Source organism: Ambystoma mexicanum, chromosome 10, assembly GCF_040938575.1.
Source record: "Ambystoma mexicanum isolate Mex_15411 chromosome 10, UKY_AmexF1_1, whole genome shotgun sequence".
Taxonomy (NCBI): domain Eukaryota; kingdom Metazoa; phylum Chordata; class Amphibia; order Caudata; family Ambystomatidae; genus Ambystoma; species Ambystoma mexicanum.
The window spans coordinates 1,356,428,020-1,356,441,990 of record NC_090932.1 but is presented as its reverse complement, the minus strand read 5'-3'; the positions used below and the strand labels follow the sequence as shown (position 1 = coordinate 1,356,441,990).

Below are 13,971 nucleotides of genomic sequence, written 5' to 3'. Positions count from 1 at the left end.
ACTCCTTCTGCTCCGCATATACGTGTCTGTAGTATTGCGAGCCACGCTCACACTTTGGTATTTGCTCCGTGGGTTGCGGGCATCTCTGCTTGCCTTTCGCTGACCCTGTCGGTAGCTTACAGCAATGGATCTCTTCCGTCTCACAGAGCTCCTGCTGTAGGACCCCACCAGGGAGGCTCCAACCACTGAATCTCTCGCGGCCCGTCTGGGCCTCAGCGTCAGTCTCTCCTGGGTATTTGCTGGCGTCCTGTCCTCCAGGCAGGACCCTCCTCGGCAGCCTACTTCTTGACAGGATTTCCCTCTTCGCATGCCCAAAACACTCAGCCTGGCTTCTCTTCCGATTGTCGGCTCCACCTTTTATGCACCTGCAATCATTTAACAGGTTGCAGGTTTGAGTCCTCAAGTCCAGTTTCCTGACCAAAGTTTTTGGTGTTCTCTGGACATGCCTGACCTCACAACATGCCTCTTCCTCGTCTCAGTACCAGAGTGGTAAAATGACATTTTAGTGTGTACCACTCGTAGTCACTTCTTTGTTGTCGCAGTACTATATTGGTATAAATGAGGGGAAATTAAGGGAAGGGAGTGACAATAGGCTATAAAGGCAGCGGGAGGGTAAGGTTGGTTATCACCAGGAAAATTGTGATACCTTGTCTCGCCTGCGGACATCCTCTCCGCAATCCCCAAGGATCCTCCACTCAGGTGATCCTCCCTCGCATCTTCACCCACAGGGTCAGGATCCAAGAGTGATGGCCTTTTCCTGGCCACTCGAGAAGAGGATTCAAAGGGCAGTAGGTGTGAGGATTCTCACAATACCACAACCGGACCCCCTCCTTGGTCCACACTGACAAAATAAAAACACCAATAACAAGACCACCAAATCACTACTTTTTGTTCTCACGCCTTCTTTATATCGGGCAGAGAGATCCCAGACCCACTCAATACACGGCAACGCTACCCTTATTCCTCGTTTCATTTTAATCATACAGCATTGTCTTCTTCCACCAATCGGGAAGGGTCCTGCCACTCCTTTATCCTCTCTACTCCATATAATAAAACAGAAGTCAAAAATACAAAATGCCATGTGATTTTTTCACTCCACAATCACACGAGGGTCACCACACCAACACTCTTCTGTACACCCTCCCACAGCCACACTTCTTCCACCTGTGTTTTCTCCCAAAAAAGTTGCACTTACATCTACATGCTCTCCCGAATTCCTCAATCATGGGGTCCCATTAACGGCCTGCACAATCCGGGTGCGGCAGCCCACTCCAAAGAACAGACTGGAATTCAGGCAAAACGGCTCCTCTAAATCTCTCCAATTTGTGCAAAGGGCACTGGTTACTGCAGGTGGGCGCGGCCCCTCCAGATGTGCGCCCAGGAATCCTCCATCCCAGTGGAGGGTCTGGGATCACGTCGGGGTAATCACATGTGTAAGGCAGACCTCCTGACAACCAGACAGAGAATAAAACAATCCTCTAAGGAAAAAGGCTTGATGCACCTCTTTGCCAGGAAAACAAGATTTATTTGGTATACAAAAAGGGTTACGGAGGGTGCCATAGTACCCAACTGACAAGGAGCTCATTTACTTCAAAGAAGTCGCAATGTTTTTAAGGAGATGCCATCCTTGACGCAAGTACATACAGTGTTAAACCCCCACCCTCATTGGCAACCAACTATATACATACTACCAGTCCCCTATAACCACTTAACTGATTGGCACATCTACCCCTGCTCTCTAACACGTGGTCTTCTACTCTTTTACTCTGGTCCCCCACTACCCGAATAAATTACTTGATATGTTAACCTCCCCATGGGTCTATTCACGTGGTGTGCACCTGGTCGTTAACATGATCTCATATACTTTTGAGGTCAAATTGGCCCTTCCAGAATAAAGAAGTGCTTCATTTGATCCCAGAAATACGGGCACCCTCAGCATGCCTGCCTGTCACAGAACTACATTTGTTGGCATCACCTCTTGCTCCTCGTAGTGTAAATTACAAGATATTTCACTCCTTGCTCTCACCTCATCAGCTGCCCCTCCCCAGAGCTTCTCCTGGGCCTCTCGAGGAACACACTAATCAGCCGAATTCTGATGGATGTAGGTGTCCTGTTTGTGGGCATCTGGCAGTTCAAATGGGATAGCCATTATTTTGGGGGGCACTAGTGCCCTAAATCTAGACCAGGCATTTGGCAGCTCAAGACCTCTACCCCAGCTCCCATGGGTTTGTCCTTCAGGACAGGCACAGCCCTGCCCATGCTCGGCCCTTCACATGCCTTTCTAGTTTCATAGGCCTGCAACAGGATACAATTGTATTTGATCTATTAGGCCTGAAGGCCTCTATGTTTGGTTTCCCCGCTGGGGCTTAGGATGGGAAAAGGATTCAAAAACTAATTGCCATGCTATGCTGCTCCTTTTATAATGGTCTGCGGCAAACTAGGCCTCCCTGCAAATATGGCGGTGCTTCAGTATTTCTTGCAGCAGGGGACAGGGCCTACATTTACTGTTTTCACTACATTCCGATTATTATACCTCAACATCACACATGCCCTATACCGAGGCCTACCGACGTTTCCACATCCGTTACAAAATGCAACATGTGCTACATCTATTTTGCATGTCTCACCCCTATGCAGCTGTGCACATTAATTTTCTCGTGCCCTAATATATTTTTTCTCAACCTAAATCATATCGGTGGGCATGGCAGTTGAACGTGCATCCCAACACTAGGAAGACTGAAACATTGGCAGGCATTCTGTGTCTGAACAGTGATAAAATCTTAAAAATACTACTCTGTGAAGTTGTGCAGCACTTAATTTTGGAATAAACACTGTCTAGTTCCTGCGCCTCAAAGATAATGCAGCAGGGGAAGATCAGTGCCTTTATTTAAGAAAGTGCTGTGGAGATCATCATTGGCTCCGTTTATGGTGTATTATGGACCACTTTGTTCTCCTCGCTTGGAGTTTCTTTGAGCAGTATCGCCACACGCTTCCCTCAATCACACGCTTAACAGTTCTGCACATAGGAAATATCCTGGCAAGGATGAGAACAGGTGCCCCCCGGAAGGTTTTTACAAGATGTGATTTTAAAGAGACTTCAGTTTCTTCCCCATCAGGATGGCTGCGTAGACCAATGCAAGGGAATGATGCATTTACCAACAACAAAAAAACGATTACACAATTTGACATAAGGAAAAATACTCTTCAACTGTAGCTCTCACTTACAAATACTAACTCCCAAAAGACCAGCCATTTTAACCAGCACTGTCATGTGCTGCACTTCGAGACCTTAATTAAAAAGCAGTTCTCAGATTCTTTGGTCAAAGAGTCTCACTTACCTTTGTTTTGTCCAGGTTACAAAGTGAATTGAATATCCTGTTCAAGTCTTTTGCATTTTCCTGAATATGGTGAATGTAAAGTTGCCACTCCTCACGAAGGTATTCTTGAGACTTGGCCTTCAAAGGAAAAGTAAAGTTAATGCCCACTGTAACTGAATACATGGCTGAAAACAATGGAGTTGCAGGGGTTGTCGGCAGGAGGGCATTGCATTGTTAATGGATCCTACTTGATTAAATATTCCTAGCAGCTACAACTGGAATGATCATGTGCCTCCTTTGGAAAGTTAACCTCTTGTATGTCTTCATACTTTGATTGAAAACATGATCTATAGGCAATTAAAGCAACTGACTCTTTTCTAGCTTGTTCGGTTTTCACAGAGTTAGACAAACCGGATTGGCTGGATTCAGGGAAAAACATACAGGGATTTCGCCTTAATTTGTAAACAGTTGGACTGCACTGATTCAACGACTGTTTTAATTATCTTTGGTGATCATCAAGATCAAATGAACCTCCTAACTGAACCAAATATTGCAATCACGGTCATTCTGTGCTATTGATCCAAATGTGCACAGATCAGTTAAAACTATTGGTGTTCTCCTTGCTGAGACAGCAGCAGGAATGAAAGCACAAATGCAAAAAGCAGATTTATACATCTCCATTAACTTGGAAGAATTCATCCTCCTTGTTTGCAGCAAATTGATGTGAGGTCCTCGGTTAATTCAAAACTGGATTATAAAATACTATATACTCAAACCATGAGAAATGCCAGTGAACCCACCACTAGAGGTTCCAAAAGGTTACAAACTGACAGCAAGCCACAAAAACAGCCTCACTTACATCCATGCACAGCCCTATACTGTGCTTGCAAATGAACCACTCTCTGGTGTGCTTCTTTAACATCTGCCAAACAACGTCTTAATACATCCCTCAACCCCGGCAAGCCAAACTATTGAAATTCTATTTTCCAACTCACAATAAGTATACCAACTAAGCAACACACACATGGCAATTAAACCCCCCTCCCAACACATACCCAACAGAACATCATACATCTGCAGCCAACTAATATACCACATCCCCAGCCAATCTATTCTAGAAACACAGCCACAAAAGGCCCACCTCTGGACATAAATGTGCGCCAAGAGCCGACACACAACTCCTAGAAACAGACCTGCATGGTACTTAGGGTCATCATAGCATTTTCCCAGTGCCCCACTAACTTAACTCCCCTCTTCTCTTTCAGATCCACCAGGGCTCCTGAGTCCATGCAAAGGGCAGCAGAGTGCAGAATAAACCCTAGTAAAATAAAATGTGGACCAATCAAAATGTTTGAGAACCACTGTTCCCTGGACATCAGGAACATGCTTTCGTAGATCACATTTAGAAATGAAAGACGATCATTTTGGTTAACTAATGGTTTCCGTGAGTCACTATGGTCTGTTTCTAATCGGCTTTGCTTGAACATGAAGGTGATTTAGTTTGCAGTGCATGCCCTCCAATCCTGAAAATGAACAATTGAGTGATCGCTGACAGCAAGATCAAGATATCCTATTGAGACAATGGTATTGCAATTACTAGGAAGTCTCTAACTACCCTCCAGAACAGACTCTCTGAAAAAATGCATTAAGAGCAGGAATAGCTACTTGGAAGTTGTGGAAACCCAATCTGGTCAGTCTAGTACAAAACAAACAAGATTGCAATGCCATTGCGAAGGGCAGGTCACATCTTGCCCATTACAATGCCATCAACATCAGGACAATCACTATTCAGGCTTCATTTGGTAGCACACACCACACCTCCTGAAATCAAGCCATTCTCCACACCTCTTCTCCCCCTGCTTATCAACCTATTGAAGCCCCTCACACCCTCCTGCCCACAGTGAGCCCAGTCTTTTCAGATGCCTTCTGTTCCTTCCATCATTCTCAGACATCCTCTGGAATTTCAAAATCTCCAATGGAGACCTGACCTCTATTAAGCAAAGCCTCCCCTGTGACAATTGATAAGGGTCCCCTACTCATTTGGCTGAATATCTACTCCATGCAATATTCCCCTTTGGTCTTCAGGAGGCCTCAGGCTCGTTGCATCCCATGATGCACCATAATGTCATCTCCTTCAAGATATTGGCCTGCTGCAGCCTCAAGCCCCACACTATGTCCCTATCCTCCACTAGTACAACATTACAGGTAAAGAATTTGGACGAATTGTGCTACGGATAATGGAAGCATAAAATTTGGGACACATACTACATATGGAAAGTTTTTTTTTTGACTTAAGAGGCCATCCCATATTTTTTCCCCTAAAGGTAATTGCAGACATTCAAAATGGCAGCCTTGGAAAATTGCTAATTTGCTCTTTTTTATGTTATTTGATGCCGTTACTTCCATATTAAATGTAATTTTCCATGAATTTATAAGTGTATGCAAAACATCCAATAGTTCATAAAAATGCATACACAAAACAAGGATGCAAAAAAAGAGTAGTGTAATTTTTTTTTTGTTCACAGATGAAGGAGTTTGTATAACAATTTAAGAAGTAAAAGTTACAAATATGGCAAAAGTACATTAGCTGATGAATCCCTTCAGGCCTGATCCTTCTAGGCAAATCACAGAAACAGACTGAAACAAGTTGTATCTGCCAAGAAGACAATTCAGAGTTTATTTGCTGTCCAGCAGAGACTAAACGTGATACAAAGGGAGCTGGTTCTAAGACAATTAAGACAATATCCGATCTGCTTGTGGGGTTTGTATTTGTATTTGCTTTATTTGTATAGCGCGCCGTGCCCGCAGGCAACTGGGCGCATTGCTTAAGGTTACAGTTGCATTTCTTAGGTTACATTTGCATAAATTACACATTGTTACATATGAGAAAGAATAGGCAATTTGAGGTACATACACAAATAATAGTAGTCAAAAAAGTACGAGGGAAGGTATATACATGGCAAGAGGTATAGTATCTAGAGTACAGTGTATTATTTACAAATGTGTTAGACATGATCATGATGTCTAATGGTCCTGTGTTGCGAGCCAAGTTTTGGCTTTGTTTATGAATGAGTGGAAGGATGGTTCAGTTCCGAGTGGCAAAGGTAGAGAGTTTCAAAGCTTTGCTGCAAGCACAGGGACGCGGCTGCCTTCAGCCCTCTGTAATTTGAACCTCTGTACCAGGAGGCAGTGAGCTTGGGCCATTCTATGTGGACGGTCAGTCGTATTGTACATGAATAGGTTAGATAGGTAGCAAGGTGCACAGTTTGCAAGGCACTTATGTGCGAGTGATAAGGATTTGAGAGCAATTCTTGGCTTAACTGGTAGCCAGTGTAGGCTACGTCTGGTATCGCATATATGCTGATTTATGGGGATATTCAGTGCTGCTCTAATGGCGTACAGTTGGCCGAGGTTAGGAAAGGTCGGCACACGGTGATGAGTTTGCATGTGTATGCCGCTGAAGAGGTTATGGCGTTAGTTCGTTTTTTTTTTTGTTTTTTTTACAGATAGTGTATAGTCAAGGTAAATACCAACGGTTTTTGTGTCCTTGGAAACCTTGTGGTGTTTCCCTCAACAATGAAGGAGTCAAAATCGGGCTCTAGCTTGTTGAGTTTAGGTTGTGAGCCTAGGAGGAGTAGCTCGGTCTTATCGTCATTAAGCGGGGCCCGTGTTGAGCCAACCAGGTCTGGGTGACGAGATAAATATCATTGAGTGCTTTGGGGTCTATTTTGCGATCACCCGTGATGGGAATGAGTATTTGGGTGTCATCTGCGTAATTAGTGTAGATGACACCCAAATGGTCCAGATATCGAAGAGGGGCTTTGTAAACACATTGTACAGTGTGGGGGTATAAGCAGGATCTCTGAGGGACTCCAACAAGACGGGTGCCAGTTCGGCGGAGGCTGAGAAAACCCTGACTGATCTATTCGAGGAATTATCTGATTCAGGTGGTGGCTTTATCTAAGAAATGGGCTGTGGAGATAACGTGGTTGCATCGTATTTGGTGATTAGCCAAATCAAATGTGGTCAATAAGCTAAGTAAGAGGAGAAGGGCCAATTTGCCATTATCTTTTTGGTCCTCAATTTGGGTTTTCATATTGATTAGGGCCGTCTCTTTCTGTGCCTAGGTCTGAAGCCTGATTGTCTGAGGCCAAGGAGGTTATTGGATTCTAGATGGTCCTGGATCTGCAGGCAAGATGCTCTGTCCAGGATTTTCAACAGGAAGGGGACTGTGGTGATGGGTCTGTAGTTGGTGGGGATACTGGGGTCTAGTGATGGTTTCTGAAGTAAAGGGAGAACCCAAGCGTCGTTAAGGTTGTTGGGTACAATGCCAGTGTTAAATGTGGCATTTACTAGAGTAGTGATGAATGGTGCTAGTTCTCTCACTGCCTCCTTAATGATAGTGGCTGGGCAGGCGTCTGCCTGACAATTGGAAGGTTTGAGGATTATATTTTCTCTGTCATTAATGGAGAGTGGTGAGAAATTGAATGGTTTGTGGGCAAGCTGAGGTGGAGTTGGTGAACCTGGCAGTGGGTTTGGTTGTACACCAGATGATATGGTGTTTTTTATAATCTATTTTATTTTGGAGCATAGTGATTTTGTCCAGGAGTGCTTTTTGAATGTTAGAGGACCATGTGATCTCTTTGACGCATGTGTCAGGGGGGTCTGCTGGTTATTCCAATTCTTTAAGTATTTTAAAGAGCTCTTTTGTACTTGATTTGGCTTGGATTATCCGGTCATTATAAGTCTCGTTTTGGCTTGGAGCATTGCCTCTTTATAGTTGAGGGATGCTAGTGTAAGGTTATTCCCATTGGATGCAGTAGGTAGGCTCTTCCAAAGGGCTTCTGCGTTTCTTTTGTCTTTGTGTAGCGCTCTGAGAGTTGGGGTGAACCAAGAGTTGAGATGTGCTAGTGGTTTTGACTTACGTAGTTTGAGTGGAGCATTCGTGTTAATGGCCTTGAGGAACGTTTCATTGTAGAGATCAACTAGTGCCGTAGGGTCAGTAAGTGACGCCATGGCGATGTTAAGGATAGGTAGCATCAGTGGGAGCAGTTTCTCATTCATTATGTCCTTTTTATTTCTGGTGCGGACAGGTGGTGCTATATTTTGCTTGGAATACTGATTATTGGAGTTGATGGTGAAAGTGATCATGTGGTGATCTGACCAAGCGCAAGGTGTTTTGGACAAGATATTTGTACTGCAGTTTAGATCTGCAAGCCAATCAAGATTTCTGCATTTGATATGGGTGGGTGTAAGTGTTTACCAAGGACAATTAAGCTGTCACGTCTGGATAACGGTGAAGGCATTGAGGCAACAATGGTACGTAAAGCTCGGTTTCAACAATCATGTAGATTGCAGTTCAGTGAAATAAAACTGCAAAGAGCAGAGAAAAGGAAAATATCACCAGCGGATAATGCAGATACTCCTACGGAATTCACCCATCGAAGTGTCCAAGAAAAAATGTCTGAATACACAATCAAGATGCTTTTTCTGGGGCATGCCTGCCCCAGCTGGAAGGTCATTGTGTACAGCATCTGCATTCAGCCTTGATACACGCGTTTGTCACTGCGCCCTTACACTAGAAGGCAAACCCCTGCTTCCTATCCTGAGAGCAGGCAATCTTATTGCACAAGATGCCATGTACCATATGCATTGCCTCCCATTATAAAATAGAGCAAGAGACAAAAAAAGAAAATGGACCAAATTGACCATGGTATTGCATTTGCAGAACTTATATCATACAACGAAGATGCTCGGGCAATGAAATTGCACCTATATGTAAAATAGTCAACATATGCAATCCGTACAGCATGAGGCTGAAACAACTTGGCAGCGATCCTTCAGGACGCATACATTCCACGAAACAGAAACAAGGCAGTCATGTGATGCTTATATTTTATGCTACTTTATCAGATTTAATAATGATATTGGATCTGCGCTGAGCAAATCATGTGGTTACGATGCAGTTAGTCACGCTGTTCATGTTGCTGAAGCAGCAAATATTTTAAATTTTATTCATTTGTAAAGTGCGCATCAGGCCGAGGGCATTGTGGCGCTGTTTAAGAGATCAAGTGCATAGGTTACAAGTGGAGGGCGTATACATACATTTACAATTGCTATTGGGATCATGCAAAATAGACTTTTTTGAATAGCCACGCTTTGAGGGATTTGCGGAATGCCTCGTGGGAAGGTTTTGCTCTGAGTGTGGGGGGCAGGGAATTCCATTGCTGAGCCGCGATGAAGGGGAATCTAGCACCTCCTGCTTTAGCTCGTCTGACTTTGGGAAGAAAAAGTCAATGGGCATTTGGTGTCCCAGTGGGTCTGCGCAAGCAGTACCCGACTTTGTTCTGGGAGAGACAGATGGTTAGGGGGCGGTGTTGGCAAGGCATTTGTGCGCAATGGCAAGGGTGTTTAATAGGACCCGCTCCTTAATGGGCAGCCAGTGGACTTCCATCATAGCTACAATGATGTGTTCTCTTTTTGAGGATGCTAAGGGCTGCTTGGAGCGCATTATTTTGAATGACTTGTAATTTTTCTTAGGTTTTTAGACGAGGTGCCAGTGAAGAAGACATTGCAGTAGTTAAGCCCAGAGCCTATGCCGGCTCTGGCGATGGTTAGGTAGCTCTCTGAGGACCGCAAAAGGTTGGCCGTGTTTAATAGTTTGGTGGAGTAAGCTGCAGAGGACTCAATGGCACTGACTTGGCGCGACATAGGGTGGCGTCTAGGTAGACCCCTAGGGTCTTGAATGTAAAAGAGACAGGGACTTGTATGTTATCTATGTTGAACGCAGTGTATTGGTTGTGGAGGTTTTTTTTGTGTCACTGGGGGCCCTACCATCAGGATTTCAGTCTTGTCCCCATTAAGGCAAAGACGGTTTGCCGCCCTCTAGGCTTGAATGGTGGAGTACGCTACATTGAGGATTTGTGCATCATCGGCGTAGTTGGTGTAGGCTACGCCAACGGCGTCTAGGATGCCTGTATCATCTGTTGTAAGTTACCACTGTTTTTTTTTTGTCAGGCTTTGTAACCAAGCTTTGAGCCTACTTGTACTGTTGCGCCCAGATGCCCACGGGCTTGGAGCGCATTACCAAATAAATAAATAAACAAACAAACATACAATGGTCTGGGGAAGATGTATTGAGTGAGGGAGATATGCAGGCGCCCTTTGGGACTCTGCAGACAACGGAGGAGGCAACCACACATGCTTGCTCTGCAAACACTCTCATGACTCTTTCCTCTAGGAATGAAGCAACCCAAGATGTTGCCTCTTGCGGCAAGTGGGCCGAGGTGGTGAGGTGGTGGCAGAGGATTTTGTGATCTACTAAATCAAAAGCTGCTGATAAATCCAGAAGGAGGAGCAGGGCTGGCTTGCCACCGACCCTGACCCCGTCCATATTAAGTCCAGCAGCGCTGATTCGGTGCCATGGCCGGGACGGAAACCAGATTGATGCAAGCCTAGTTATGTGGTTGATTTCTAGAAAGTGTTGGTTCTGCAAATATGCAGCTTTGGCAAGAATATTCAATAAGAAAGTGACTGTCATGATGGGCCTGTAGTTGTGGGGGCTGTGGGGTCTAGCGTAGGATTTTTTAGTAGGGGGTAGGAACAGGATACTTCCCTCCAACTATTGTTCTCCAGCAAGGGTCTGGCATATATTCACATGCTCATGAATATTCCCCGTCAGGACGGGAATCCTTGAACACTTGCACTTACAAACCGTATTTCTCCTCTAAACCAATCACGGTCCTCTGGGTCATACTGCCCCCATCCAATGACAGTCCCCTCCCTAAGCCCCTCCTCTGGCAGCCATCTTCAGATTTGGTAAGCATGTAAATTGGCAGTATGACAAAGAGCAGCCACACATGGGCCGGAGGGAGGGTTCGCATGTGAATCCATGTCAGACCCATGCTGGAGAACAATAGCTACAGTTAAGTAACTTGTTACTTCTCCAGCATTGGACCAGTCATGGATTCATATGCTCATGAATAACGAATACATAACTGTACAATGTTACACACCACGGTAGGTGGCAAGGCTCAACAGAAGCAACTAACTCTTACCTCTGGAACAGAACCACCTCGAGCAAACAGGTTGCTTAGCACTGCTTGGCCGACTCTGGACTCTTCCCTGGAATCCCTGTCGACGTAGTAGAACCTCATGAAGTTGTGCGTGGACCTCCAAGTAGCAGCACTGCAGATGTCCAGCAGGGGCACACCAGACAGGAACACCGTCGTTGCAGCGATCGCTCTGGTGGAGTGGGCTCGCGGACGACTGGGGAATCGGTCGTTTCACCAACCGGATGACAGTGCATGATGCAGCCAGAGAGCCACCTTGAGATGGAAGCCTTGGACAAGGCCTTCCTATGGTTCACAGGACCAAGGTTCAACAACAGTTGAGAAGTGTTCCGAAAACTGTGTGCCACACAGAACTTCAGGGCACGAGCAACGGCCAGCGAGTGCAAGGCCCCTTCAGCCGGTGACGAAAGCTTTGGGAAAAACACAGGTAACAAGGGCTTGTTGAGGTGGAATTCCCAAGGGAGCTTGGTCTGCAGCACCACCCTCGATTCATGGAAAGTCCAATATGACTGCTTGCAGGATAGGGCCTGGATCTCACCCACTCTCCTAGCAAAGGTGATGGCCATAAGGAAAGCAGTTTTCCAAAAGAGGAACTTGAGAGGGGACTGATACAAAGGCTAGAAGGGAGCCCCCATGAGCCTTGTCAGCACCACGTTGAGTTCCCACGCCGGCGGTAGGAGCCTTCACCTGTGGGACAGATCAAAACAGTCCTTTGAGGAACGCCTTGGCCAGTCAATGAGACCAAAGTGAAGATCTTCCTAGAGTCCTGGTGTAGCGGGAGATAGCCGCCAGATGTACTTTGTTGGGGACATTCGCCAGTCCGGCCTTTGCCAAGGATAGCAAGCATGGAAGTATCTGAGGGGCTGTGACCCTCAGATGGGTAATATTCTGAGACTGCCACCAAATTGCGAAACGCTTCCATTTGTGACCGTAGCACTTCAAAGTCGACGACGCCCTGGCCTTCGTAAGGACTTCCCTACAGTCCACCTGCAACTCATATCCTCCAAACTCTACGGCTGCAGGAGCCATGGCCACGGTTCAGCGAGCCTGGTTGTGGTGAAGGATTGCGCCTCCTTCTCTGGTGAGAAGACCCAGAACCACCTGCAGCTTGACCGGAGGCGACGCCTACAGGCTGAGAAGGTCAGAATACCAAATCTGCCTCAGCACTCTGAGTGCATTGATTTTATTTTTACATGTTTTTATTGCCATTTATATAGTTACAGTTGTGCATTTCAATTTCCATTTTGCATGTCTACATTTAGGTTAACAACAACAAATAACCATTAACAAACAACTCCCTACACGTGCCACGTGTTACTTATAGCCTCAGTCGGCGCAAACACTTTGGTGTTTGGGGTTCAGTCTGTTCGCTCCTCATGTCGCCAGTTGAGGAATGTCATTTGGGTTCCTGGGGGCGACCAGGCTAGGCACACCGCAGGTGTTTCCTGTTTTAGTTGGTGCTCTCATTGGGGGTTTGTCATCAGACGGGTGAAACATGTCCCAGAGCAACGCTTTCCATGCTGCACGTTTATCAGTACCATCAGGATCCGATCTGTTAGATCCCTCCACCCACACCTTGGTCTCCACCTCTGGCCACCTTTTGAATTCCTTGCGCCATCTTCCATATTGTGGCCCCATAGTAGCTTTCCAGGACATGGCGATTGTTCTCTTAGCCAATATGCAACCAGGACCATAAACCTGGTCACATGTTTATGTTTGCTGAGTCTGGGGTAGGCACCAAGCAAGCATTATTTCAGTGACCATTCATAGCTCATTACTCTCAGCCTCCCTGCAAGCACGTTCTATGCATGCCCAGAAATGTTGTACCCGCACGCACCCCCAAAACATGAGTAGCAGGTCAGCATTCTTGCCTTTACACCACGGGCAATGTGAGCTTGTTTCTTTATTAAACGCAGCTATTCTGTACGGGATCATGTATGTACGGTACAGCACATTCAGTTGTATCAGTTTGAAGCGCCGGTTCCTCGATACAGCCACAGGAAAGCTCAGTATTCTCTCCCACTCTTGCTCTGTAATGTGTGCACCTAGGTCTGTTTCCCATTGTTCTTTCAGCGCTGTGCCCTTGGGGTTGGGTGTGTCTATCAGCATGCTGTACAGCCGAGAAGTCAGCCTCCAGCCATCGTTTAAGGTGTACATCAGGGTTAGCAGTGGAATCGCCTGCGGTTCCTCTGGCCAGAACCCCCACCTTTCTTTGGCCTTTTCCCGGACTCTGCGGTACCAGAGAAATTGTCCGCTCGGCAGCTCCTCTCTTTCTTGCATTGAGTCGAATTCCCTGAAGACCCCGTCTTCATACACATCTCCCTATGTGTATATCCTTATCCCTTCCCATTTTCTTACCACTGCCAGGTCTGTGCTATCTTTGCATGTGTGTGCTGCTATCGACACCTCCGGTGAGTAGGGGTTTGTTATTTTCAGTAAGGTTTGCGCTCTCCTCCATGCCTTCCTACCAAATGTTACCATCAGTAGGGTGTGTTCCAAGCCCCCTTGTGTTACCCACAGTATTTCTTTTAGTTTAATGGGAGCCACTAGGTGCTGTAGTAAGTGTGTTTCCGAGGTAGTTT

General features: G+C 45.9%; 1 protein-coding gene across 1 annotated transcript in view; it reads right to left on the bottom strand.

Moving 5' to 3' along the window:
• The window catches only part of HPS4 (HPS4 biogenesis of lysosomal organelles complex 3 subunit 2), a 951,717-nt gene that overhangs the window by 665,506 nt on the left and 272,240 nt on the right, over nt 1-13,971 (bottom strand). The window contains exon 6 of the mRNA XM_069619373.1: nt 3,339-3,455. Coding sequence (XP_069475474.1) covers nt 3,339-3,455 — 117 coding nt within the window. The remainder of the gene's footprint in view (nt 1-3,338; nt 3,456-13,971) is intronic.